The 27,892-nt window shown below is 33.4% G+C and overlaps 1 protein-coding gene across 1 annotated transcript in view; it reads left to right on the top strand.

The window, feature by feature from the left end:
- Positions 1-27,892, top strand: part of GABRA2 (gamma-aminobutyric acid type A receptor subunit alpha2) — a gene marked incomplete at its 5' end in the record, with an annotated part of 240,795 nt that overhangs the window by 206,515 nt on the left and 6,388 nt on the right. Inside the window, 1 exon segment of the mRNA NM_001133357.1 lies at positions 20,594-20,796. Coding sequence (NP_001126829.1) covers positions 20,594-20,796 — 203 coding nt within the window.

The raw sequence follows: 27,892 nt of genomic DNA, 5'->3' as shown, positions 1-27,892 counted from the left end.
TTTGACCAGGGCTCCACCATTATGACAGATTCTTCTATAAATTTATGACCATATTTAACCTCAATTACTTCCCTAAAGGAGCCATCTCTAGCAATAGCCACATGAGGAGTTAAAACTTTAGCATATGGATTTGGAGGTAACACAGTCAGTCTACACTAGACTCTTAATCGACTCTTGCTTCCACCTTTATGGAACTCTATGCCCAACATAGCAGTCAGAAGGATCCTTTCAAACTGTAGGTCAGATCAATTTCATACCTGTGTTCCAAACTTTATTGGTTCTCCAATATACTCAAAGTAAAAGCCAAAGACCCTTCAGAAATCAGTAAGTCCTTATGTGGCATAAACTCCCTTCCCCTCAAAGTTGAACTCCTGCTACCCTTCCTATCCCTCGCTCTTTCCCTAACATCCACACTGGCCTTCTTTTATTCCATGACTATGCCAGACATTCACCTATCAGCTTTGTTTCCTTGTGCCTGGACCTCTCTTTTCCCAGGTATCTGTGTGACTCACTCCTTCACCTCCTCAGTGCTTTTCTCAATTATCATCTTCTCAAAGAGACCTATTTTCCAACCTGACTTAAAATTGCAAACTGTCTCACGATTTCTGACTCTTCTGCTCCCCTGGTCCTACTCTATTTTTGTACTCCATTGCATAGATCATCTTCCAACATTGTATAAATATGTATATTCTGTTTGATTTCTGTTTTTCCCACTATAATTTAAATTTCAGGAGGCAGGTATTTTTATCTCATTTTTAAGAAAAAACTCATAAGCCTAGAAGAATGTCTGGCATATAGTAGGTACCTAATAAATATTTGTTAATAGAATAGATTGATGCATGCTGGATTAAAAAAATCCATTCCAATACTTATACAATCTATAAGCACTACTTATATAATCTATAATTAGTGGAATGCAAAATTTTCATTTCTACTGTAATCCACTATAGATTATAGTATATTCCAAAAGAAAATCATAGAACTCTAAATTCTTAGAATTAATAAGTGGTTTCATCAAAGTGACTAGAACCACTTAGCACACATGATCCCTAAGTTTCCGAATAATCGCAATCATGAGTTGGACTATTTAAAGGCGAAGATAGTAGTGAACAGAAACTGTGTTAGGATAGTCCAAATAATGAATCTGTAAAACTTTACTGTGAAATATATATTTGAATGTATGAATATTTGAATATATATAAAGACATATTTCCACATAAGAGTTTTTATGACAATCAATATGACTCTGTTTAATATAACTCTTTATATGGAAGAACACAGTTGAGATGCAAAAAATAAGAAAAAATTAAAAAAGAGATGAAAAGGGATTATCCATCGCCAGATTTTATCATATAAAACTAAAGTGCTTAAAAATTTTATATAGATGTGAGACAATAAGTAAGTGGAAAGTGATTTTAGATAGTCCTGAACAGAGGTAATAGATACAGACAGTTATATAGATAAATAAATATAAACTGGCTTATACATTCATACATAGATGATAAATAAGTAAACACCTACATTCATCAATTCAACAGGAGTTAAGTTGGCAAGAAGAGCAAATCTATATAAATGCAAAGTGTACATCAGGTTGTTAGCCATAGGAAATGAGAGTGCTGTATCAAAAAGAAGTTTTAATAGATATCGGACAGAAAATAAATTACATTTACTCATTGCAATTGATTAACTGACTGAAGTTTATGGGAAACACAGCGCACAAAGCTGCTGTCACTCTGACACTAACTGTAAGTTCTGGGAGTTCCCAAAACCACTTTCTGTTTTGATAATTCACTTTATTATACATATAGTATATAATATAAAACCAAATATTAAATATATAATTATTAAATTATCATTTTATGTTATCAATATATCTGCCTCCTTCATACCTTTATTGATACCATTACTCTTTTATTTCCCATCTCTTATTTTTACCTTCCCTTCATTCTATTTCCCTCACCATTGTCTAATCTCTACTGTTAACATTTAATTCTACTCTGGAACATTCCTTTTTCCTCCCAACTAGTTATTTAAAGCTAGAAATACTTGTTTTCAGTGCAATTGGTGAGTGAAAGCCATGCTTCTTCATATAGTCCTTGAAATCTATAAGGAAATGGGCTCATATACTCGTTATATGAAACACAGCTATATATTGTATGTGATCAGAAAAATTGGCAGAAGAAGAAGAACATTTCTTTACAACTTGTGGGAAACAATCTTGTGGGCAGAAAGTCCTTAATAATGATATTATTGTACCACAAAGAGGGTCATGATCTGAAGCAAGCAATATAGAGTTAATCTTTTGATAATAAGACAAATAACCCATAAGCACTTACTACCTGTTTGAAAGAATATTGCACCAGGAATGAAGGAAGCTTGTGTCAGATTCTGACCTCACGTTTAGTTTGAGTAAGTTATATTACCTCTCTAAACTCTAGATTTTCTCTACTTTAAATTGATGTATAGCATATGCTATCTACCCCATAGGGATCCTAAGATGATCCATGGAACAATATGTGTGAAGGGTTTCTTAAATTTAAAGTCAACATATACCTTTGTTTTTTTAATTCAACAAACAGAAAGTTTGGATATTTTCTGAGAACCAAGGACACTGTGGAATATACTATGGATCCAACTATTGTGTGAGTGTGTATAAGTGTGTGTGTATGTTTTTCTTGAATTAAAATTTCTTTATCCTGGGCTCTTAATCTTCAGAACTACAAAGTTTCAACTGCTTTCCATATCTGTATACAAAACCACTTCTTACATTTTTTATATATGACTATCTACTGAATATGATAGAGTTACATGAGACATGAAAACTGTCTAGCTAGATAGATAAGTAGATATAGATTATATACACAAAAATACATGTGTGAATTTTCATATGTATATATGCTAACATTTTTCATTGATTAAAAATAGGCAATGAAAAATCAGGAGATTTGGTAAAGCAGGGACTCATATTCTTGCATTGGCAGCCTTCAACTGGGACTGAATAGCAGTAGCTGCCTTTAGACGTGCTCTCTAGCTTGCCGCAGCCCTTTGCACACTGTTGCCCACATTACCAGTTTATCTTTCCTGCCCAGTCCCTGTGGAAATTGGAATTTGCAGCCCATGGATAAGAGCATGCAGAGATAGGAAAGGACATTCTGTAAGAATGATCAAAACAAAATAATGCAAAGAGAGAGACAATCAGAAAGTCACATGAGTACAGCTTCAGCTTGTCCAAGCTAAAGAGTTGAGGCAGCCTTAGACGGAGATAGATACAGATGGTTTAATTGGAAAAGTAAGTGAGAAGGTGGCAGCAGGAGTAGAATGCCTGGGTGTTAGCAGAGTAGGAAATCAATGAGTACATAACCTGTACAGGGCAGAAACTCATTCCAAATCAGTCTTCCACAAGGCATGGGCTGGGAGTGCTAACAGGAGGCACACCTGGCATCCCAGAACTGACTTTGGCACAAGGCAGCACTTGATAATCAGATGCAAGCTGCCAGCCCAGCAGCAGCCCTCCTCCCTGCTGTTGTCAGAGTCTCATCCCAGTTAGCTCACTGCCAATTAGGAAAGTGACTGAAGCAAAATACATTAATAAGCCATGGCAAGGAAAATTAGAGAGCCTTGATTATTCTAGTCTAGAGGCAGCCTGAGAAGTCATTTCAGGAATATAGGTGGCCTGGCTTGATTGATAACATGAATTATTATCTCCTCACAGTAAGGACATAGGGGGGGATTAAAAGTATATGCTATTGTTTTTTGGTGATTTCCTTTGAATTTTTAGATTTTGACCAGGACATACAGTTATGATCATTTAAGTCATGAGAGCAGGAAACCCACTCCTACTTCCTACACTAAAATTTATATAGCAATAATGATGACAAAAATAAAAGTAGCATTTATTGAATAACCTTTATATACCATATACTCTGTTAGACACTTCAGATTAACTCATTATTTAATTCTAAAAAAAAAAATCCCCAGTTAGGAAAGTGACATTATTCCCATTTTTCAGACAAAAACATTGAGACCCGCAGGTGTTAAAATCCTACTCTATTATCAAACAGCAGGTCAGCACCAAAGAGAAAATTTGATATTAGATCTCCCTGACTCTAATGCTTTCACTTTTTCTATTACATCATTATGACATCAAACTACTTTGTCTTTTTTTTGTTTTTGAGCCTGAAGTCAGTAATACTCTTGGTGACTTCTTTATGTTTCTGTTTGAGAGTCAGAATTACTAAATCTCCATCAGAACTTGAGGTGAATTTTAGATTTGAATTCTCCTAGTTAACTGTTATCTGTCAGCAGATGCTTATTGACGGATTTCAGATTCTTTGCCCTGTAGTAGAAATTGTCACTATCAGATGATACTACAACAACTAATCCTATAAAGTGGCTTTTCCAAATTCAGTCTTTCCCAGGTGTCATATTGTACATTTTTAAGGGAAATTAACCTAGTTAACCTATGTCTAGGTTAATTTTGCTTAAAAATGCCTATGTCCCTGTAATCTGAGTGAAGAATTTACTGCTTTTGACTACATTCAGTAAACCCATTTCTCCATAATGTACTCTTTCTTGGAACTCATCTGTGACAACTTTATAACTTTATTGAATATATGAAGCAGGTTTCAAGTGTTTCAAGAGAATAGTTTTTTTGTTCTTGTTTTCTTTGGATTTGGTTATTTTTGGTAAAAGTAATGTTTATTTTCTTCATTTAAGCTTTAAGAAATGTGGAAAATATCGACTTTCCCACTCTTATTCTACTTTTTGTAAAGCTTAGGTTATCATTAGATAGTAAAATATTTACTTTCACTACAGCCAAATTTTGAATACATTTTTATTGTTTGTTTTATAACTCCCAAATAAATAATAAAAGCTGTCCTTTATTTTCAAATAGGTTTTTGTATTTCAAGAAAATAATTTCCAGTTGGGTGAATTTTTGTGATAACAATTCTCTACTGATGTACTATTTATCACAAATAACGTATCTCCTCAGTTAAATCACCTCAAGGAGTTATAAGAAATCATTATAACTATTAACACAGGACCAGTCACACTGCATTTTATGGCAATGAAACTTACAAGAGTGAAATAGAAAAATAATTTGATAACAATGGGGTGTTTATATAGGATAAGGTTTTAGATGGTCTCCTGTTATTTTATTGTCTGCTTTTCATTATTATGAATATGTTATTTTAAACTCATGAAATTGGAATATAATAGTGGTTCTTATAGTCACATCAGGTCGAACCTCTTCTATAGAGGGACACAGGTGCAGGGATCCCGGAGCGATATCCCTGGTCTGCCATCTTTGTCCATATTTAGATCCACCCTTACCTTAATGCAAAACCTCTAGGTCATAACTGGTTTCATTTGATGTGAACCACAATAGATTTCTTGGAAATCACCTCTCCAATGTTGTAGATTATGATTTGATGGGTTGTTCTTGCAAGAGATTGGTTAAGATTAAGTCATAAAAAGTTTAAAAGCCTGCTAAATCCATTTTATAACATCACTATCAAATTATGCCTAATTAAGGAGCTGAATCATATCCTTTAAAAAATCTAGGAACAGAGTAGTTTGGTCATTAAGATGATGGGTTTAATGAGACCAGAAGTAGGTGAATCCACTCATAAGAGATTCTGTGCTTTTCTGGAACAATGGAAGAATGAAGGGGAATCCAGTTCAAGAAGCCTCCTTTCTTTTTCCACGAGAGCCGCGTTAAATTCTTTCCCAAGGTGGGAAATGAATTAACTAAAATAAAACTGCCCAGTGCTTCCTAGGCATCCATTTAAGCAGTGCAATTTCTAAGTGTCTTTTGATTTTTCTTAAACCACCACTAGATGGGACTCTTGCATCCTTGGTTTTGGTTTCTTAGCATCTTTGTCTACAATTTGGGGGTCTGATGAACTCAGAAATAACAGGGAAGCTATAGGATTCTCTACTTGACAGGTTCTACACAGGGCCTCTGCATATATCATTTAATCTTTGGAATTACATAAGATGCATATTCTAATTCCCATTTTAGAGATAAAGCCACTGAGGCTCAGAAAGAAAGTAGAATTTAACATTTGTGGAGAGAATTTAACATTATGGGGAGAATTTAACATTTGTGGGCAACTCTGTATTTAAGGCATGTATGCTCATAGGTTTTCCTTCCAACAGCCCCCAAAATATCATTTTCCTTTTGCAGATGGAGGAAGGGTCTGCAGTTTAGCAAAGTCACATCACTGCTGTGGCACAAGCAGAATTCAAACTCTTGCCTGCCTTTAGGGCCCATTTTTCTTTATGTATAGCCACTTCTCAAGCAATTTAAACACTTTAATGTATGATGCAACTTTAAAATTCATAAAGATCTTAGGAACTTCACCAGTAAAATGCAAGGGTTAGATTAATTATATTGAAAAATACACAATTTAGACATATGTGTCTTTGAAAGAAAATCTCATTTATAGATTCAGCAATATAATTTAGCAGTAAAGAGTGTGGACTTCTGAGTTAGGTTACCTGGGTTTGTATCTAATCTCTACTACTTGCTAACAGTATGATCTTCAGTAAGGTACTACACCTCATGTAAACTCAATTTGCTCATCTGTAAATGAGAATAATAATTATATGGTTACTTACATGGTTGTTATATGAGCTACACAAATTAATACATAGAAATGTTCATCAGCAATCCTTCTGTCAGAGATGACTACTGTCTCCCAATAACTTACAGAATAATAGAATTCCAGATTCAAGCTGTGTGTGTCAAATCAAGACTACATTTTTCTGCCCCCTCCCTTATAGCTATAGGAGCTAAGAGATATGAATAAAGTTTTCAAAGAAATATGAGTAAATATTAGTTGTATAATTTTCAGTTTGTTACCTAAGGGAGATGCCCTTAAACTCGGGAACATGCCTTTAAAATGAATAGATATGCTTCTCCTTCCTCTTCCACTTTCTGTTTTCTGGAAGGCAGTCTAGTGTTGGCAAGCCTTCCTGAACCTCAAGAATGTGGCCAACACCTTAAATATGGCAGAGATATAAGATATAGAAAGCCTAGGTCTCTGATACCAAGACTATCCTGTGCTTGGTTGTCTTGTGCCACAATTGTTAAGTGACAGATAGAGGAGGAGGAAATTTATTTCCATCTTATTTTGTTTGTTTCTTACCTTCTCACTCCAGAGAATGGTGTTTAGTTGGTGCTTAGCTTAATATATTTCCTAAAACTTAATACATTTTCCAAAACGTATCCCTCTCTCTCTCTCATATATATATATATATATATATATATATATATATATATATATATATATGCAGTGAATGGTCTATATATAGAGAGACTGTCTAAATATATCTGGAGTGTGAACAGTGTGTATACACACAGAGAGAGAGAGAGAGAGAGAGAGAAAGAGAAAGAAGAAAGTGAGAACAGAGAAGAAATATTTGAGGTAATAATGGCCAAGAACTTTCCAAATAAAACCACAGATCCAGAAATCTCAGAGAACACTAAGAAGGATAAATTAAAAAAATGAAAGACAACAACAAGAATCACGCCTAGTCATATCACATTCAAACTGCTATAAACCAAAGACAGAGACAATCTTAAAAACAACTAGGGAAGGAAAAAAACCTTAATTAAAAATAAATAATAGCCAAAGTAATATTTTAAATAAGAAATACTGATCATGCCACTACACTGTTTAAATTTCTGTCAGGGGGTCGGGGGCTAGGGGAGGAATAGCATTAGGAGAAATACCTAATATAGATGATGGGTTGATGGGTGCAGCAAACCACCATGGCATGTGTACACCTATGTAACAAACCTGCACGTTCTGCACATGTACCCCAGAACTTACATTATAATAAAAAAATAGTTTCCCATTGCTCTTGAAAGTAAGTTATATTACCTTAGCATAATCAAACAGGCTTTGAATAGTCTGGCTCCTGCTTCCTCTTCTGGCCTCATCTTTTTTCATGAAACCCTTATTTCTTGCCTTCCTGCCTTGTAGCCTTCTCTCTATTCCTCCTAAATGCCCTGGCCTTCACCATGTTCCTGGGATTTTCTGTACATGCTGTTTTTTAGTTTAGGATTATTTTTCCTTTTCTGGGTACCCCGTTAACTTTGTCCCTACTTCTTAAGAGAAGCCCTACCCAACCCCTATTTCAAGGTGGGCTGCTCTATTATAGGTCATCTTAAACCTTGTCCAGTTGTGAGGTTGGGCTGTTTTGTACTTTTATTTTTTAATATCTCTTAGAGAGCTTATCTGGCTTTGCTAACACTCCATTCACAACTCCACAGTGCTCAGCACAAAGTGGGGACTAAATTTATGCTTGCTTCATAAAAGAAAGTATAGCTTTCTTGCAATTATCCTAAAAAATCAATATTTATTGATTACAGATTACTGGTGGGATGGTTTCAATAAATGTTTATTAATTTATTAAAAAACAAATGAAACACTACCCTCAACTAAGCACGCTCTTATGTTTTGGGGAGAAGACACACAGGCTCTAATCCATATAATTTATTGGGGTATACAGTTGTGCCAAATAACAAAAAATTGAAAAGAACAATATAACAAAGATATGCATCAGACCAGGTTGTGTGTGCCTTTAGGAAAGAAATTCTACAGATTGCAAAACCTGAGCTATATATACTGCAGCATTAGGAGAATGGGCACCCTAGGGTGCGGGAACCTTTGCAATTTTGTTAATTGGTGTATTCTCAGTTTTTACAAAAGTACCTGACATTTAGTAGGCACTTAATAATAATTTATTAAGTAAAGAAATAAAAGGTAGCTAAATAAAAAACAGGTAAACAAGTGACAGTGAAAAGACTCCAGGTAGAGTAAACAGCATGTACAGTTCCCTAGACTGACAAAATTTTTATATCTCTGCAGCTTCACATTGATGCCAATATGAAAATGGCATCATTTAGATTGTGAAGTCTTTCACTGAGAAAAGGACTTCGGGAAGAAAAGTGAGGAGAGGGACACGAGTTTTGGATGAATTAAATCTGTGATATATTTAGGTAAATAGAACAATTTTGATTCCTTCAACAGTGTTGTCCACATTATTATTAGCCTTTGAAACATTTTCTTCTAGATCATAATTGTTTCTTTATTCTCACCAATATTAAAGATGTGAGTTTGAGTTAAGTTTTTTGACAAAATATGTCATTCAAATTCTAATTTCTCTCTCTAACACATAGAAATTCCAATGATTTTATCATTCAGATGCAGTACAGCTCTGAGTTAAAAATTATAACCTTTTATAGTATGCTGAGATTGTATTTGTAAATGTTTATTTTACTTTATTTGGGGGATAGGGTATTTAACAAAATGTCAAAGGTTCTTGCACCTGAGAGTGCACATTCTACTAATGCTGCAGTAAGCATAGCTCAGGTTTTGCAGTCTGTAGAACTTCTTTCTAGAGGCACATACAACCTGGTCTTCTGCATACCTTTGTTACATTCTGTCCTTTCAATTTTTATCCATTGGCCCTAAGCGGGGGAAACCCAACACATGTTATCAGAGTATCTTTTGTTTCTGTCATTCCTAGCAGTAACCAGCAGGTGGTAACAAACAATTTAACATGTGTTCTATTGCAGTCTTTCATGCCTGTTTGGTTTCTGAGACTTCTCCTTCTTAACTTCCACCCTGCACCCCAACCACAAATACATAGGAGGATTTTATTTTATTTTGTCTTTCTGATTTAAATCTACCTTTGCTTTCAGAGTGATATTTTCTGCATAAATGAATTGAAATTTTTTTTTATAGCAGGGGCACAGCTTTACATGCAGAAACTCATTTGATCTTAGTAACAACAGTATTGGAAAGCACTATTGGTGATCCTTACTTTAGAAATGGCAAAGCTGCTACAGCAGTGTCAGTCTCTGTGTGAAACTACCTACCTTGGTTTGACTTTCTTCTCAGCGTGTATTTGCACCCAACACTCTTTGCTTGGACATCATTTGCTCAGCTATTATGAGTTAAAACATCAATTATCTAACGTTTTTGGCCTATACCTTGATACAAAAATATTATATAAAATAAACCAAAATATAAAAGTGCTGTAAGTTAGGTATTGTCTGTGCATGGGGAATCATCACATATATTTCACATGTTATAGAGAATTTTAGTGCCAAAAACACTTTAAAGTACTTACCTTTTTTATTTTTAACTGACAAAAGAGCCTCCCAGAGAAGAAGTGAATTGTAGAGATCTCACAGAGGTGAAAAAAAAAAAGAAACAGTCTGTTAAAGAAATGCTGAGGAAACATTTAGAGAGTACCCAACTAGTGTAGAAAAATGCACATTGTTGGTAGACAGGTACATGGAAGGTTTGTGAGCTTTCCAGGTAAGTGCACTATCTCTTTGTTTAATGTCCAATACTCTCTGTTTATAGTGTTATGAGACCAGGCTATGCCAAAGCAGTAAACAGAAAAGGTGGCATTTGAGAATCATATCTTTCCAGTAAAAAGACAAAAAGAAAGGGAAGACAGGAAGGAAGGAGGAGCGGATCTAGAGACAAAGTTAATAATGTTATTGTCAAATTTCCAAAATCAGATGAAAGAAAATATAATTTAGATATGGGGAAGATTGCCTCATAGTAGATTTATATTAAAATTGCTGTAATGTTTTATTGCCTAGAATGAATAGGCCAAAATCTAATTTTAAAATATCAGTTTAGACTTACAAACAAAATTCAACTTACGGTTTGTCATCATTTGGACTTACATTTTATTGTAAATGTTTTTAGTTTTTAAAAAAATTAATCAGTATTAGTGCATCCATCAGATATTCCAAGAATTCACATTTGCATTAGAATTGATAGATGCCGTCAAGTATCCCTGCTTTAAATTAAAATTGTTGTATTATTTTTATCACAAAAGCAAAGCATATTCACTGCAGAAAAATAATATAATGCAATCTCCTCAGTATTAATTTTCATAAATAACTAATATTACCATCTTAAATTGTATCATTAGAGATTTTATTTTTAAATTTTATTTCTGGTATTTCATTTTAAAATAGTAAAAAAATGTAAAACAAAAAAAAGTCAGCCACCAGTCCATTTTAATTTTCTCCATTCAATCCAAATACCACATTCTTCCCCAAAATGATAACTGTAGGTGTTTGTTTTCTGATTTTTTTTACTACATTTAAACAGTTACATTTACATTGATATATAAATCCAGCTGGGTGTATTTTCATTCAAATTGAATTATGAAACTTTTAATGCAGAATATTTGTAGTCAATATATAGCACTAGTTTATCCTTTGTGATATTGTCATGGTATTTAGCATGTAGGTATTCAACAACTTCTTGGACTATTTCTGTATCAATTAATAGGCCAATTTGCCACTCTGGCTTTTAAAAGCAGTGTTCATAGAGGAGTTTTGTATATCACTTATCTCTATATTTTCTTTTTTATTCTCTATTGACACATAACTGTATATATAAATATAGATGATTACAAAATGATGTTATGATTTTTTAATACATGTGGAAAGACTAAACTCAGCTAATTAATATATCTGTCACCTCTAATATTTAACATTTTGTAATGAGAATATTAGAAATACTCTCTTAGTGAAATAGAAGATACAGAACTTAATTATTAGCTATATTTACCATACCCTGCAACTGTTCTCAAAAAAACATTAAAATTATTCTTCCTATCTGAGGCTTTGTACCCTTTGGCTATCATCTTCCCATTCCATGTATCTGACCTCACAGCTTCTAGTAACTACCTTCTATGCTTCTAGCTTCTCACTGCTTCTATGAGTTCAATTGCTTTCGATTTTACCTATAAGTGAGAACATGCTGTTTTTGTCTTTCTGTGTTTGACTTATTTAACTCAGCATAATATTATCCAATTCTATTCATGTTGCCTCAAATGACAGAATTTCTTCTTTTTCTGAGGCCTAATACTTTTCCATTGTACATATATACCACATTTTCTTTCTTAATTCATCCTTTGGTAGATACTTAGGTTGATCCCATAAGTTGGCTATTATAAGTAGTGTTGTAATGAACATGGAAGTGCAGACATCTCTTCGCTATAGTGATCTCAAGTCTTTGCGGTAAATTCCCAGAAGTGGGATTGCTGGATCATATGGTAATTTTGTTTTCTGTTTTTTGAAAAAACGTTAGACTTAAAACCATAAAAACCCTAGAAGAAAACCTAGGCATTACCATTCAGGACATAGGCATGGGCAAGGACTTCATGTCTAAAACACCAAAAGCAATGGCAACAAAAGCCAAAATTGACAAATGGGATCTAATTAAACTAAAGAGCTTCTGCACAGCAAAAGAAACTACCATCAGAGTGAACAGGCAACCTACAAAATGGGAGAAAATTTTCGCAACCTACTCATCTGACAAAGGGCTAATATCCAGAATCTACAATGAACTCCAACAAGTTTACAAGAAAAAATCAAACAACCCCATCAAAAAGTGGGCAAAGGATATGAACAGACACTTCTCAAAAGAAGACATTTATGCAGCCAAAAGACACATGGAAAAATGCTCATCATCACTGGCCATCAGAGAAATGCAAATCAAAACCACAATGAGATACCATCTCACACCAGTTAGAATGGCAATCATTAAAAAGTCAGGAAATAACAGGTGCTGGAGAGGATGTGGAGAAATAGGAACACTTTTACACTGTTGGTGGGACTGTACACTAGTTCAACCATTGTGGAAGTCAGTGTGGGGATTCCTCAGGGATCTAGAACTAGAAATACCATTTGACCCAGCCATCCAATTACTGGGTATATACCCAAAGGACTATAAATCATGCTGCGCTAAAGACACATGCACACGTATGTTTATTGCAGCACTATTCACAATAGCAAAGACTTGGAACCAACCCAAATGTCCAACAATGATAGACTAGATTAAGAAAATGTGGCATATATACACCATGGAATACTATGCAGCCATAAAAAATGATGAGTTCATGTCCTTTGTAGGGACATGGATGAAATTGGAAATCATCATTTTCAGTAAACTATCGCAAGGACAAAAAACCAAACACCGCCTGTTCTCGCTCATAGACGGGAATTGAACCATGAGAACACATGGACACAGGAAGGGGAACATCACACTCTGGGGCCTGTTGTGGGGCGGGGGGAGGGTGGAGGGATAGCATTAGGAGATATACCTAATGCTAAATGATGAGTTAATGGGTGCAGCATACCAGCATGGCACATGTATACGTATGTAACTAACCTGCACATTGTGCACATGTACCCCAAAACTTAAAGTATAATAATAATTTAAAAAAAGAAAAAAAAAAAAAGAAAAACTCCCATACTGTTTTCCATAAGAGTTATGCTAATTCGCATAATTCACATTCCAACCAAGAATGTGCAATATACATCCTTGCCAACACATGTTCTCTTTTGTTCCTTTGATAACAGCCATTCTAAAATATATGAAGTGATATTCATTATGGTTTTAATTGATATCCTCCAATGTTTAATGATGTTGGCCAATTTTTTCATGTATCTGTCAACTATTAATGTCTTCCCTTGAGGAATATCTTTTGAAGTCCCTTGCCTGTTTCTCAGTTCAATTACTTGTTTTATTTCTATAGAGGTGTTTGAGTTTTTTATATATTTTGTAAATTAAGCACCTTTCAGATGTGTGACTTGCAAATGTTTTCTACCAATCCACATATTTTTATCATTCTGTTAATTTTTTAAATATATGAAAACTTTTTATCTTGATGTAATCTCACTCATTTATCTTTGTTTTTGTTGCCTATGTTTTCGCAGTCAAACCTAAAAAATCATTACCCAAACTAATGTCATATACCTTTTTCTCTTTTATTCTAGGATTTTGTTGTTGTTGTTGTTGTTTTCTGTCATATCAGCAAGATACATTTTTTAGAATGGCAGTACAGGTTGACTATCCCTTATCCAAAATGCTTGGGACGAGAAGTCTTTTGGATATTTTTGGATTTTGGAACATTTGTAGAATACATACGGGTTCAGCATCCATAATCTGAAAAATCCGAAATCTACAATGTCATCTTGCCACTTGAAACATTTCAGATTTTGGAGAATATTAAATCTGAGACTTTTGGCTGAGGGATCGTCATTGTGTTATAATAACAAAAGTAGGAAGAATAAAAATAGCTAATGATTACATATTCTGTCCTTTCATTAGATGACCCACTAAGCTATTAAAACAGTCTTCAGTAGCCCCTAACTAAAAATAATACAGACTTCATAGAATTAGTTAAGAAAAGCTAATAAACAAACAATAAGTACGTCAACAATAACAACAAACCCCAGAGAATGGTCAGAATCTGATTTCCAGATTTGCCACATTACAATATTCCTAATGTCCAATTTTCGAAAAAGAATGTGAGACATCCAAAGTAAAGAGAAACTATAACCCATTTTCAGGAAAAAAATATCATTAGAAATTCTACCTGAGGAAGCCCAGACATTTTACTAACCACACAAAGACTTTAACTATGATAACTATGATAAAAGAGCTAAAGGAGACCTTGTCGAAAGAACTAAAGGAAAATATAATAATGATGTTTCAAACACTTTGTCAATAAAATTATATAAATTATTTAAAAATTGAAACAATTAGAAATTCTGTAGTTCAAATTATCATAACTGAAATAAAAAATTCACTAGAGGGGCTTACCAGCAGATTCAAACAGTCCAAAAAGAAAAATCAGTTACCTCAATGATAAGCCAATTAAGATTGTTGAATATGAGGAACAGAAAAAAAAAAAATGAGGAAAATTAATCAAAGTCTCTAAGACCTGTTGTACATCATCAAGCATATCAACACATGAATATATTGTAGTCACAGAACAAGAGTAGAAAGAGAAAGGTGAAAAAAGAATATTTGGACCATGCACGGTGGCTCACACCTGTAATCCCAGCACTTTGGGAGGCTGAGGAGGGTGGATCATCTGAGGTCAGGAGTTCAGGACCAGCCTGGATAACATGGTGAAACCCTGTCTCTACTAAAAATAAAAATAAATAAGCTGGACATGGTGGTGCATGCCTGTAATCCCAACTACTTGGGAGGCTGAGGCAGGAGAATTGCTTGAACCTGGGAGGCGAAGGTTGCAGTGAGCCGAGACCATGTCACTGCCCTCTAGCCTGGGTGACAGACTGAGACTCCGTCTCAAAAAAAAAAAAAGAGAATATTTGAAGACATGATGGCTAAAACCTTTCAAACTTGATGAAAACCATCTATCAGCACATCCAAGAAGCTCAATGAACTAGAAATAAAGTAAACGCTAAGAAATCACAACTGGATATATCATAATAAAACTGTGGAATGCCAAAGGCCAATAGAGAATCTTGAAACAACCAAATGTTACAAGCAAAGTAACACCTCATATAAAAGGGATCCTCAATATGATTAGCACCTAAAAAATCATAAAAAGCCATGGAGACCAGAGGCCATGGGAAGATATTTGAAAAGAAAAATACTCAACAAAGAATTATTCCTCAAAACTAAAATAAAATATTAAAAATTAAATATAAAATTTATTTTATATTTATTTATATTTAAATTTAAAAATTTATTTTATATTTATTTTAAATATTAAAAATTAAGTATAAAAATGTGTTTACTATCTTATTAATATAAAATATTAAAAATGAATATAACTAGACAGAAAATCACCAAAATGTAGAAGACTTGAATAGAGAATACGCCAACTAGACCTAACGTACTCTGGTCATAAAACGCAGAATGCACATATTTCTCAACTGGGCATGGAGGATTCTCTAGGAAGATAATGCATTAGGCCATTAAACAAGTCTCAATAAATTCAAAGATTGAATTATTACAAAGTATGTTCTTACACTACAATAGAGTAGAATTAGAAATCAATAAAAAAGAAAATTTGGAAAATTTGCATATGTAAACATTAAACAAGACATTTCTAAATAACCATGAAATCAAAGAAGAGATCACAAGAGGTTTTAGAAAATAACATGAATGGAAACAAAAAATAACATATGTTATGGAAAATACAAAAGCTTGTTCTTAAAGAGAAATTTGTATCTCTAACCACTTACGTTAAAAAGAGAAAAAAATTCTCAAATCAATAACTTAACCATCTTCTTTGAAAAGTAGAAAAGCACAAACTAAACCCAAAGCAAGAGGAAGAAAAATAAGTGTTAGAGTAGAGATAAATTGTAGAGAGAACAGAAATAACAAATAGAAAAAATTACCACACAGCCATAAGTTGGTTCTTGAACAGATCAATAACATTGACTTACTTTTAGCTACAATGACCAAGAAAAAAAGAGAAAAAAATCAAATTACTAAAATCAGGAAAGAAGATGGGACATCACTTCTGACCACAGAGAAAAAAATATATATATAATATATATACGATATATCGTATATATATATATAATATATATACGATATATCGTATATATATATACAATATATATACTATATATATTATATATTGTATATTATATATATATTATATATATATTATATATTGTATATTATATATTGTATATATAGTATATATACTATATATTATATATAATATATATATATCTAGAGAGAGAGTGAGAGAGAGAGAGAGAGAGAGCGAGAGAGAGATTGAGTATATATATATATGTTGTATTATATTGTAGTATATATATATAGTATATATACTATATATACAATATATTATCTATATAGTATATATACACAATATATTATATATATTATATATATATACACACACATACACACACACACAGATACATATATAAAGTGGCAAGGCTCAGTGGCTCATGCCTGTAATCACAGCACTTTGGGAGGCTGAGGTGGGTGGATCACTCACTTGAGGCCAGGAGTTTGAGACCAGCCAGGCCAATATGACAAAACCCTGTCTCTACTAAAAATACGAAAACTAGTTGGGCGTGGTAGCGTGCTCCTGTAATCCCAGCTACTCAGAGTGCTGAGGCACAAGAATCGTTTGAACCCAGGAGGTGCGGGTTGCAGTGAGCTAAGATCAAACTACTGCATTTCAGCCTGGGTGAAATGTCAAGCAAGACTGACTCTCTCAATCTCTCTCTCGCTCTCTCTCTCTCTCTCTCTCACTCTCTCTCTAGATATATATATATATAAAGTAATTCTGGGAACAATTGTATGCCAAAAATTTAGATAATCTAGATTAACTATAACAATTCCTAGAAACTTCACATGACCAAAATTGACTCAAGATTCTGAATAAACCTATAACAAATAAAACTACGAGTTTAGTAAACAAAATCTTCCAATTAAGAAAATATCAAGGTCAAATGGCTTCTCTGGTGAGTTCTACCAAACATACAAAGAATTAACAACAATCTTTCTCAAAATCTTCCAGGAAATACATGAGAAGGAAATATTTCCTGACTCATTTTATAAGGCCGTATTACCAAGATACCGATACCAAACTAGAGAAAGAAATCACAATAAAAAACCTGCAGATCCATATTCCTTATAAATATAGATGCAGATGCCCTCAATAAAATACTAGCAAACTAAAATCAGCCACATTTTAAAAGGATTACATAGCATGACAAAGTGGGATTTATCCCAGAAATGCAAGGTTGGGTCAGCATACAAAAATCAAATCAATATAATACAACATATTTATGGAAAGTGAAAAAAATGCAAACAGTCATACCTATAGGTGAAGGATTAAAGTTTCTCCCTAACATCAGAAATAAGACACAGATGTCTGCCCTCACCAATTCTATTCAACGTTATACTACAGGTTCTAGCTAGGGCAATTAGGTAAGAAAAACAAATAAAAATATACAGATTGGAAAGGAAGAAGTAAAATTCTCTCTATTTGCATGATCTTATTTATAGAAGACCCTTAACAAACCACATCATAACTGTTACAGCTATTAAACAAATTCAGCAAAGGTGCAGGGTACAAAATCAACGTAGGAAAAATCAGTTGTGTTTTTGTACATAAGCAATGAACAGTCTGAACAGAAAGTTAAGAAAACCATTCCATTTACATTAGCATCCGAATACAATATCTATAAATACATTTAATGAAGGAGATGAAAGACTTATACACTGAAAACTATAGAATGTTGCTGTATGAAATTAAAGAAGCCCTAAATAAATGGAAATGTTTATTATAGAGAAACAGAGAGAGAGAGAGAGAGAGAGAGAGAGATTGATCTAATGGAAATATATCCTGTGTTCAAAGATTGAAAGACTTAATATCATTAAAATGGCATTACTACCAAATATCATGTGCAGATTCAATGAAATACCTATTAAAATTCCAATGACCTTTTTTGCAGAAATGAACAAAATGACCATAACAAAACCATAACAACATACAGAAATGTAAGGGATCCTGAATAGCCAAAACAATCTTGAAGAAAACTAAGACTGATGAATAAGAATAAGAAGGGACACAAGCTTGATTTCTAAAGTTAATTTAAAGTTATAGTCATCAAAACAGTGTAAAACTTGACTAAGGATAGATATGTATATCAAGGGTATAAAATTTGGAGTACAGAGATATCCCATGTATCTATGGTCAATTGATTCTCAACGAAGTGTCCAAGATAATTTAATGGGGAAACAAGTCTTTTTTCACACATGGTGCTGGGACAATGGGCTATCTAGTTGCAAAAGAATGAATGTGGACATCTACCTTACACCACACACAAAAATGAACTCAAAATGGACCAAAGACTCACTGGTAAGACCTAAAACTCTAAAACTGATAAGAAAAATAGGCCTAATTCTTCATGACCTTGGATTAGACAACAGTTTCTTAGGTATGACACAAATTTGTAATGCCTCATATCTTCCTCAATACCAGGAGAGTATCAATTTTTTAAAGTTTTACTAACATTTTGATGATAATACTGCTTTTAAAAAGAAACTTTTTTTGTATTACCTTTACAGTTGCTGCTGATTTGTTATTTTCATTTCCTATATTGTGTGTATATACACATATATGTACATACATGTATATGTGTATATGTACGTGTGTATTTGTCTTCTATTCTTTTGTACAAAAGTCTCAAAGGAAAGCAACATATCAATCTAAAACCTTTCACAATTTAGCACATGCAAGCATACTATGTTTCTGTAAATGTGGTTTTTAATAACTCAGCAACAGGTGAAATAAAGTTCCTTTTTTTCTTTCATTCTTACTATTACAACCATATTCTATTTCCAGATGCATTTACTCATGCTTTACTAGAATTATTGCTATTTAGAATTACTGTTTTGTAAATGAATGAAAATACTGCTTTATCCTAAAGGAAAATAAAACACAAAGAACCTTCAAATATGAATGAACATTTCTTTAACATTTTCACATTTTCTTTTAATTTAATGTACCTCCAGTGCACATAATTAAACTTATATTGGATCCCTGAAAAAACAGGTTATTGTAGTAGCCATTTTGAGGACTTATAATGCAATTTACCTCCTGAATTATTGCCTTCTTTTGTCTTAACAATTATGACTTCCCTTACCACTGTCAGAAAAGCTGTATGTTAAAAGGAAAGGAAATATATTATTTTAAAACCAAGAAAATTACAAAATAATTAATTATATTTTATGAGGTTTTGTTTTTAGTGGTTTGCTTTATATTTTATGGATTCTAAGTTATGTTTTAAAAGAAAATTGTGTCCTCATAATGCTGAGCAATCCAGAATTATTAATTTCATACTGAAATAGTCATGCTTGAAGTATTCTTCTTTCTTTCTTCCTTAGTTTCTTTCTCTCTTTCTTCCTTTCTTCCTTCCTTCCTTTCTTTCTTTCTCTCTCTCTCTCTTATTTTCTTTCTTTCTTCCTTTTTCTTTCTTTCTTTCTTTCTACGGACTTTTGCTCTGTCGCCCAGGCTGGAGTGCAGCATCGTGATCTCGGTTCACTGCAACCTCTGCCTCCCGGGTTTAAGCAACTCTCTGCCTCAGCCTCCCAAGTAGATGGGATTACAGGCACCCGCCACCATGCTGGGCTAATTTTTGTATTTTTAATAGAGACGGGGTTTCACCGTCTTGGCCAGGCTGGTCTTGAACTTCTGACCTTGTGCTCCACCCACCTCAGGCTCCCAAAGTGCTGGGATTACAGGCATGAGCCACCGTGCCCAGCCTCTTGAAGTATTTTTAAATCACAGTTTCTTCATGATTACTTCTGTGGGTTATTGGTCCATTGCTTAAGATGATTCAAATAAATGTTGAACAAATTAATGTGAGGATTTTATAAGATTTCAAAAATATATATTAATTGGCAATGGGCCCATTTAAAGCGCCTGCTTTTCCTTGTAGGTAATTCTACTTCAGTATCCCCAGTATTTTTAACTTCAATAGTACTTAAGAAGAGGAAAAGTGATTTTTATACAGAACAAAAATGGAAACCGAAAGTATTTTGAGAGTCATTACATCATGAAATATCATAACCATTTAAGATAATTAACTTTACACTGTATTCTAGTATTTATTCATTTAATTATTATTTTTTAGTGGATAAGAGTAGTAAAAGCTTTGGGGGATGGAGGGAGAAAGAAAAGCTACTTCCCATGCTGTCCTGCTAGTACTTATTGATGTTTTCGGTTCCTATCTTTTCTTTTGCAGGAGTAACAACTGTCCTAACAATGACAACTCTAAGCATCAGTGCTCGGAATTCTCTCCCAAAAGTGGCTTATGCAACTGCTATGGACTGGTTTATTGCCGTTTGTTATGCATTTGTCTTCTCTGCCCTAATTGAATTTGCAACTGTTAATTACTTCACCAAAAGAGGATGGGCTTGGGATGGGAAGAGTGTAGTAAATGACAAGGTAAGTGAGAGCTTCCGTGTTATCATTATTAAGAAAATACCCTAATGAATTCAGCTTGTAACAGATATGTTTCTAAAAACTGACATTAAAGACATCCATATATGTATGAATTTGAATCATATCAATTTCTTTTAAAGTGTTCTTGCCTGAAATCCTTTAGAAGTGCTTGTACTACTAATACTTCCATTAAAACCACTCCATAGCATCTGTTGAGCTGTATGTGTCAGGCACTGTGCTAAGTGTTTTACATATGCTCTCTCACATAATCTTTATAGCATCCTTATGACTAGACTGCCTTCTTATTCTCATTTTTACTCATGAAGAATCTGAAACAGTAAAATTATTTACTTGCCCAAGCTTACACAACTTGTTAGTAAGTATACTTGAACTCCGATCTACCTGTCTGACTGTTAAGTTCATGGTCTTAACACCACATTGCATTATTATAAAGAGATTGGAAAAAGAAAATGGGCATTAATTTTACTTATTATAGAATTCCAGGCTCTATCAATGAATTGAATCCTCTTCACCTGTTCCAGTCTCTGCTGATTGATTGTAAAAGCCCAGATAGCATTTTTTGAAAATCTTTCCCACGTTGTATGGAATAAATATGTCGGTGCTGGAATGCTTAGGAATTTTAAATTGTTCATATGGTCTAAAAGGGAAAAGTTATTTGTTTTTAAGATTAACTTCTTTTGAGATATTGCTGTCCATATTTAGGTTTCAAGTACTGAATCTAATGTGAGATTTGTGCATTGATATAACAGCTGTTTCCTTTCATACTCTGTAGATTATGTATCTGCCTAAGAGGAGGCTTTGAATGTATCATAATCATCTATATTCTTAATAACGGTAAAAAGTTGTATTCAGAGGATATCTTTAGCATTGTATCAACCCAAATGCTTCTTTTATTAAATTTGGATTAACATACTTGCAGATTTGATTTCTTTTTCAGTTATTTAAATATATTTTTTCATTTCTATGACCATGTTACAGTTTAAATATACAAGCAGTAAATGTTATAGTTTAAAAGTCTTGGTCTTTTTCCTTAATTTTGTAAGCCATGGAAATTTTAATAAGACTGATGATTTCTTTCATTTTATAAGTTGTGTTTTCCCTGCTAGCAGAGCCAACAAATAAATATTAAAAGGAATCTGGTCAATGTTGTATGCTTAACTTCTGGGCTGTTTCAGCATTTCCATTACATTTTAATATTGATTTATGTTTTCATTGCCCATATGGTGTACTGCTTTTTCATGGTATCTATGCAATTATTTTTTAAGGTATATTGGTTACACATGCACCTTTATACTAATTTTTTAGAGATAAAATATTAGACCTTTGTAAATATGTCACAAAAGATAAATGTTTTGTGCCATGAATTCCCATATATAAATTTATTGATATATTATTTTAATATTAGAGAATGCCAAATTGACATTCTGAAATGATATGCCTTCTCAACTCTTTACCTTGGAAAACAGAAGTACCTCTAAATGTGAAAAACAAATAATTGATAATGCTCTATAGAAGCAATATTTTACTCCTCATGTATAGTGGATTTAAGTTTATCTATATGCGAAATTACACATAGCCAGGATAAATCTATGTCAAAACCACTGAGGTTCCAACCTAATTTTCAGGAAAAGAATTAACATTGTTTATGTTATTTTAGTTCTTGTGGTTTACTTCAGGAAAACAATATACCAGACATTGCTTGTTTTCATTTCCTTTTCCATAGCTAGAGTGTCCAGCACAGTGCCTGGTCCTTAGCAGGCATTTCATAAATATTTATTGTATAAAAGAATGAATGAGTTTGTGATCTTAAATCTGACAATGTAATACCAGTGGGAGGACTTCTTTGCCTTCATGGAAAGTTTTGTAAAAAAAACATAATGAGTTTATCAGTGGGTATTCTATCCGATTTCATGATTCAGATGAGTTTTGAGAGATGTTTCATAAACCTACCTTCAGACTAAGAATTAAAATGTCCTTAAAACTAAAAGGATATCCAGAAGAGTGCCCTAAAGTAGCCTATCTGCCTAAAAGATATTTCAGTGTAATATACTTTTATCTTAATATTCCTTAGACTTAATTTTTAAGCAGAAAATTATAATTTTCTTTAAATACAGAGTTTCTGTCCACAGGCTGTTTTTAGTGTCCTTTCTGACTAACCAGGCTTATGGAAGTCCTTTTGTTTTGACATTAGTAAACATGAGCAAATGCGGTTATCTGTCAATCCAATGAGCAAATGAAAAGTTCTTTGAAAATTCATAAAATGCCAATTATCAATTTGCCCCATAAGAATAATGATTCAGCTCCATATTGATATTGAATGTTTTAAGAAAAAGACATATGTCTTTAACCTGTTTACATGTGGATTGCATACTCGACATATTACATGCAGAATGTTCACTGTTCCTTAAATTTAGTTTTTGCAAATAAATAAATAAACACTCTCAGTTATACTCAAGCTATGTCTGAGCCCTATATTAAAAGGCAAAGCTACCTTGCTCTGTGAGCTTGGGCAAGACTTTACACTACTTTTAGCCTCAGTTGTGAAATTATACAAGAAAACCTTATCATTAGAAAAATACAGTGCTGGATCAGATTATCAAACTCTGAATTGTTATGCCTTTCCAAATACAAAGGTGTCTATTTATGCAACCCCGGGCTCTTATGGAACCCTTTTTCACATCCAATGTTTTTCCTTTTCTCCTTTTGCTCAATACAAATTCTTTCACCCCAGCTCTTCATAGGATCTCTTTCCTTCTTGCTTTCTCAAACCTGTTCCATTAGTTATTGTTTTCTTATTTTATGTCTTCAAAGCCATCTTATTATTTTCAACTGCCTCCTTTCTTTCAGCTTATGAAGATGCTTAATATGCTTAATTTACCAAGAAGAAAACTTTCCAATCCTATGCCATTTTCTTCCCACATCCTCAGTTTCTCCCCTCTTTTCTATATTCAAACTTCTTTAAAGCATTGCTTGCAATGTTATCTTATGACTTTCAACTTAATTCTCGACCAACTATAATCTAATTTCCTTTTAATTTACTATCTTGTAGCTGAAGAGCACTGATAACCTCCATACTTTAAGATCTGAAAATAATTTTCCTATTTTTATCAAGGAATCCCCATTAAATTTTTTTACTGTTATGCTCCAAAATCGTTCTTCAGGCCCAGCACAGCAACTTTTTCTCTTCTTTTCTTTCTTAAATCAAACTTCAGAGTATCAGCTCTCTTCCCTCACATCCTGGCAGCTGCCACTATTCATTTTCTGTTTTTGATTCTCTGCCAGAGTTCAGAGTGGACCCAGCTTCCCTGGCATCTGTTCTTGTTTATCCCTAAAGACAGTCAATTCTGCTTTCTTTAATGCTGTTTTTGTTTTCAGTATTCACTGTGTGATTCTCACTTTAAGGGTTTTACTGACAATGCTTGCATGAATATCTGCAACACTAAGCATACTGTCCCCCCATTTGCCATCCTCAGCACAAATATCAATTCCTCAGGAAATTTCTGAGCCCTCCCCTGCCCTTGTAAATGATTAGGCCTCCATTATAAGTGTGTACAGTACTCTGTTTTTTTGCATTAGAGCCTTTCTTGTAGTTTGTAATTGCATGTTTCTGTCTCAACTCTTTCACTGATTATGACAATGACCATTTTTGTTTAACACGTCACTTCTTTCTGGCATTTTGTACAGGCTCTTACATGTATTAAGTGCTCAGTAAATATGGTAAGAGTTAAAGAGGTATTACCCAATCAAAATGTAAAATCCATGCCTTCATTTCACTATTCAAGGTCATTATCGATAACTATACACCGTACCTTTTAACTTACAAGATAATATATTTAACCTATTCCTGGAACATTTCTACCTGAATATAACATCTCAACCTCAGTCTCAATCTGAATATAGCAATATCTGTTTTAGAAAGGATAAAAGAAAATTGATTTTATATCTTTCCACTGCCCATACCTAGTTATTCATCAGTAATTGATACTTCAGTTAATGCCACAACCTAATCTTATAAGCCAACAACTTGGAAGTGTCGCTTAACGTCTAGTCAGTCATTAAATCATGTCCATTATTCTCCTTGCATATCTTAGATCATATTTTCACCATCTCTCATACTTTTTATAGTTTTTTTTTGCTCCTTTCTATTTTTAATTGTCTTCTTATCTATCTCTACATTACTGTCAGAGTTATTCTAAATCATAAATCAGATCATTTAACTAACTCTTCAATTCTTTAATCAACTATTAAAGGCAGTTATTCAAGGAGCTAAGCTAATATGGTCCAAGTATATAGTTTTCTCTTATGTTTGTTTCTATGATGAATAATAAGGAAGATTTTTTATTATGTTTTTACTTCCATGTGTCTGGGAATATTTCTATTTTAGAAATGAGAATTGGTCAATAAAGTTACTTGGTCAGAATCACACATCTAATAGGTAATGAATCCAGGATTGGGGATAGATCTAAGTTTCATAATCGTATTCTTTCTCTAAGCATTACTAGCCACAATCATTTCCCCAAACATCCATGCCTCTGCACAGCTCCATAACATTAGACCTGCTGACCCCTCTTGCAATAATACTTCTTCTGCTGCTGCTAACTGACAAACTCCTGTTATTTGTTAAGATCTATCTGATTTGACATAATATGAAAACTTTTCAGATTAATGTATTTAACTCCTCTCATTCCCCAAATTGCGTTTCGACACCACTTGGTACAAATTATTTTTACAACATCTCATTACATCGTAGTTATATTGTAAGTAAGTCTGTTTCTTACACTAGTTTACAAGATCTGATTGGGCAATATTTTGCCTTATTCATCATCGTATCTGCTGTTACTTAGCACAGTATTTAGTACATATCTTATTGAGTTGATAAAAAATGTATTTACTTTAATTCCTTGAGACTGCTTTCAATTCTAGATCTGAGCCAGTGAGTCCAAACTGGCTAAGGAAATTATAGAAAACACTAGATAATAAATTACTCAAAATGTAGACATAGGAACAAAATATGCAAACAGTTATGGAATGTGCTATTGTTTTATGAGTCATTTTATTTAATTCATAGTAAACATCACATTTTCAAGTGTATTTATTTATTTATTTGCATTTATAACATCCTGCCTTGTTCCAAAGTATTTCAGGCAGTTCATCAAAAGAATGCATGCATTCAAATTTTAATTAAATAAAATAGAAATAAAATTAGAAAATCAAGATGAAAGAAAACAGACTCAAATACATTCATCTTTGGGCCAGCACATTAGCTGCAGTCCATAGCAATAGCAGTTAAGCTTAAAATTCTCAGTTTCTTGGTGAGCAAAGTAACACCTTGGGTGGGGGGAAGAGTTATTTTTCTTTGGATAGATAAGTTTTCTCAGAGAAAAACTTTTCTTTACACTGAAATTGCCTTCTGAAAAAATAAAATATCATGTTTTTTTTTTTTTAATTAGGGGAAGCTGGGTACTGTAGCAAGTGATGTCAAATTTTTCCCAATAAACGCAATAATGGATTTCATATTGATGTTTCTTGTAGTCCCCTTCAATAAAAGCTGAAGGCATTACATTAACATACAACTCAGTGAAAGCAATTCTTCAAGGAGCTAAGCTAATATGGTCCAAGTATATAGCTTTCTCATGGCCCAGTTTATTCCAAGAAAAGACTTTAGAGTACTTAGAGAAGTGGATGGACTGTTTAACCTTCAAAAAATCTTCTGTAAGTATTACTTTTCTCAGTCAGGATGATTAGTAGACAGTTAACAATAGCATTATCTGACCAATGAGCATGTTGTTATTTTACAAGTAATGGGCTTTCTAGTAGCCACAATAACTGTAAAAAGGCAACATGGTATGGTAGAAAAAGCATAGATTTGCACTTTGGAGACCTGATTTTTTTCTCCAGAGCCTATTATATTTAGTGTTTGAATGAGATCCCCATTTCTTCATTGTAAGGAACTGTCCCTAAGATTCTTTCTGACTCCAAACCATGTAATTGTTATTTTCATTCAAATGGCAGGTCACTTTATTCATAGGTGTTTGTATGTTAGCTAGAACATCGGCTGAAGTTACTAGCAAATTATTTTCTCTACCACTCATAGGAAGTCAAGATTGTTTTGACACCATGGTGTAAGACATTTTAATTTCTGTAATCCAGGTTTTTCCAGACTTGATATTTTAAATATATATCCAAAGACTTCAATAAAGTAATACACTCAAAGTATACTTAAGCCTACTAAACGTTATTTTAAAATGGAAAATCAATTCGTGTGAGTTATATTTCTTTTTTATTCCACTTCATTGACAACTGAACATTCAACAAACTGTATAACAGCATAGTTTACTCTACCCCCACCCAGATAATATATAAAAAATGTATTTTTTTTTTTTTATAAATCAAATCTTCACCTTCTGATATGGGTCTAAATCACAAGTAAAACAGCGTTCACAAGCTTTGATTTTTTTTTAAATTTATCCTGTTTTATTATTTCCCAGTCTTACACATCTGTAGATGGTGAAATTCAAGACATTCAGGAGACTTACATAATAGAATTCTAGAATAAGCTATTGAATTCTGTATCAATTGATCTGATAAAGTATTTATTATAGTCTATATAACATTATCTTAAGTTATACTTTATATGTTAGATATACATTTTTATCATAGTAAGCATTTTAGTTACATGCCACTCATTTATCATTAAGCAAATGTTTCTGAGCCTGCTCTGGGCCAGGAACTATGCTAGGAGCTCTGCAATACACAGTCTGTGCCTTCAAAGAGCTTACAGTGAAGTGAAAGGAAAACAAAAGTGAAAAAGATACATACATGTTTTGTTATAGAGGCAAGCCCCAGGGTCCTGCAGAAAAGCATGAAATGGCAACTAAGTACAGGCAGTAGAAAGTGTTGTCTCGGTCGATGTGACTCAGAGCTGAATCAGTGTTAGCCTGGTTATGGTAAGGAGGTAACCAGGGGACAATGTGGAGTTAATTATCAGTTCTGACTGAATTGTGTTACCAGTCACAGGTTAGGGGGTACAAGTGAGTGTATGGATTTCGGCAGGAAGTGAGAGTGGATGGAAGCTGAG

The sequence above is a fragment of the Pongo abelii genome, chromosome 3 (genome assembly GCF_028885655.2).
Source record: "Pongo abelii isolate AG06213 chromosome 3, NHGRI_mPonAbe1-v2.0_pri, whole genome shotgun sequence".
In the NCBI taxonomy this organism is placed as follows: Eukaryota; Metazoa; Chordata; class Mammalia; order Primates; family Hominidae; genus Pongo; species Pongo abelii.
The sequence above is the reverse complement of the archived record's forward strand: the minus strand, read 5'-3'. Positions and strand labels throughout refer to the sequence as shown.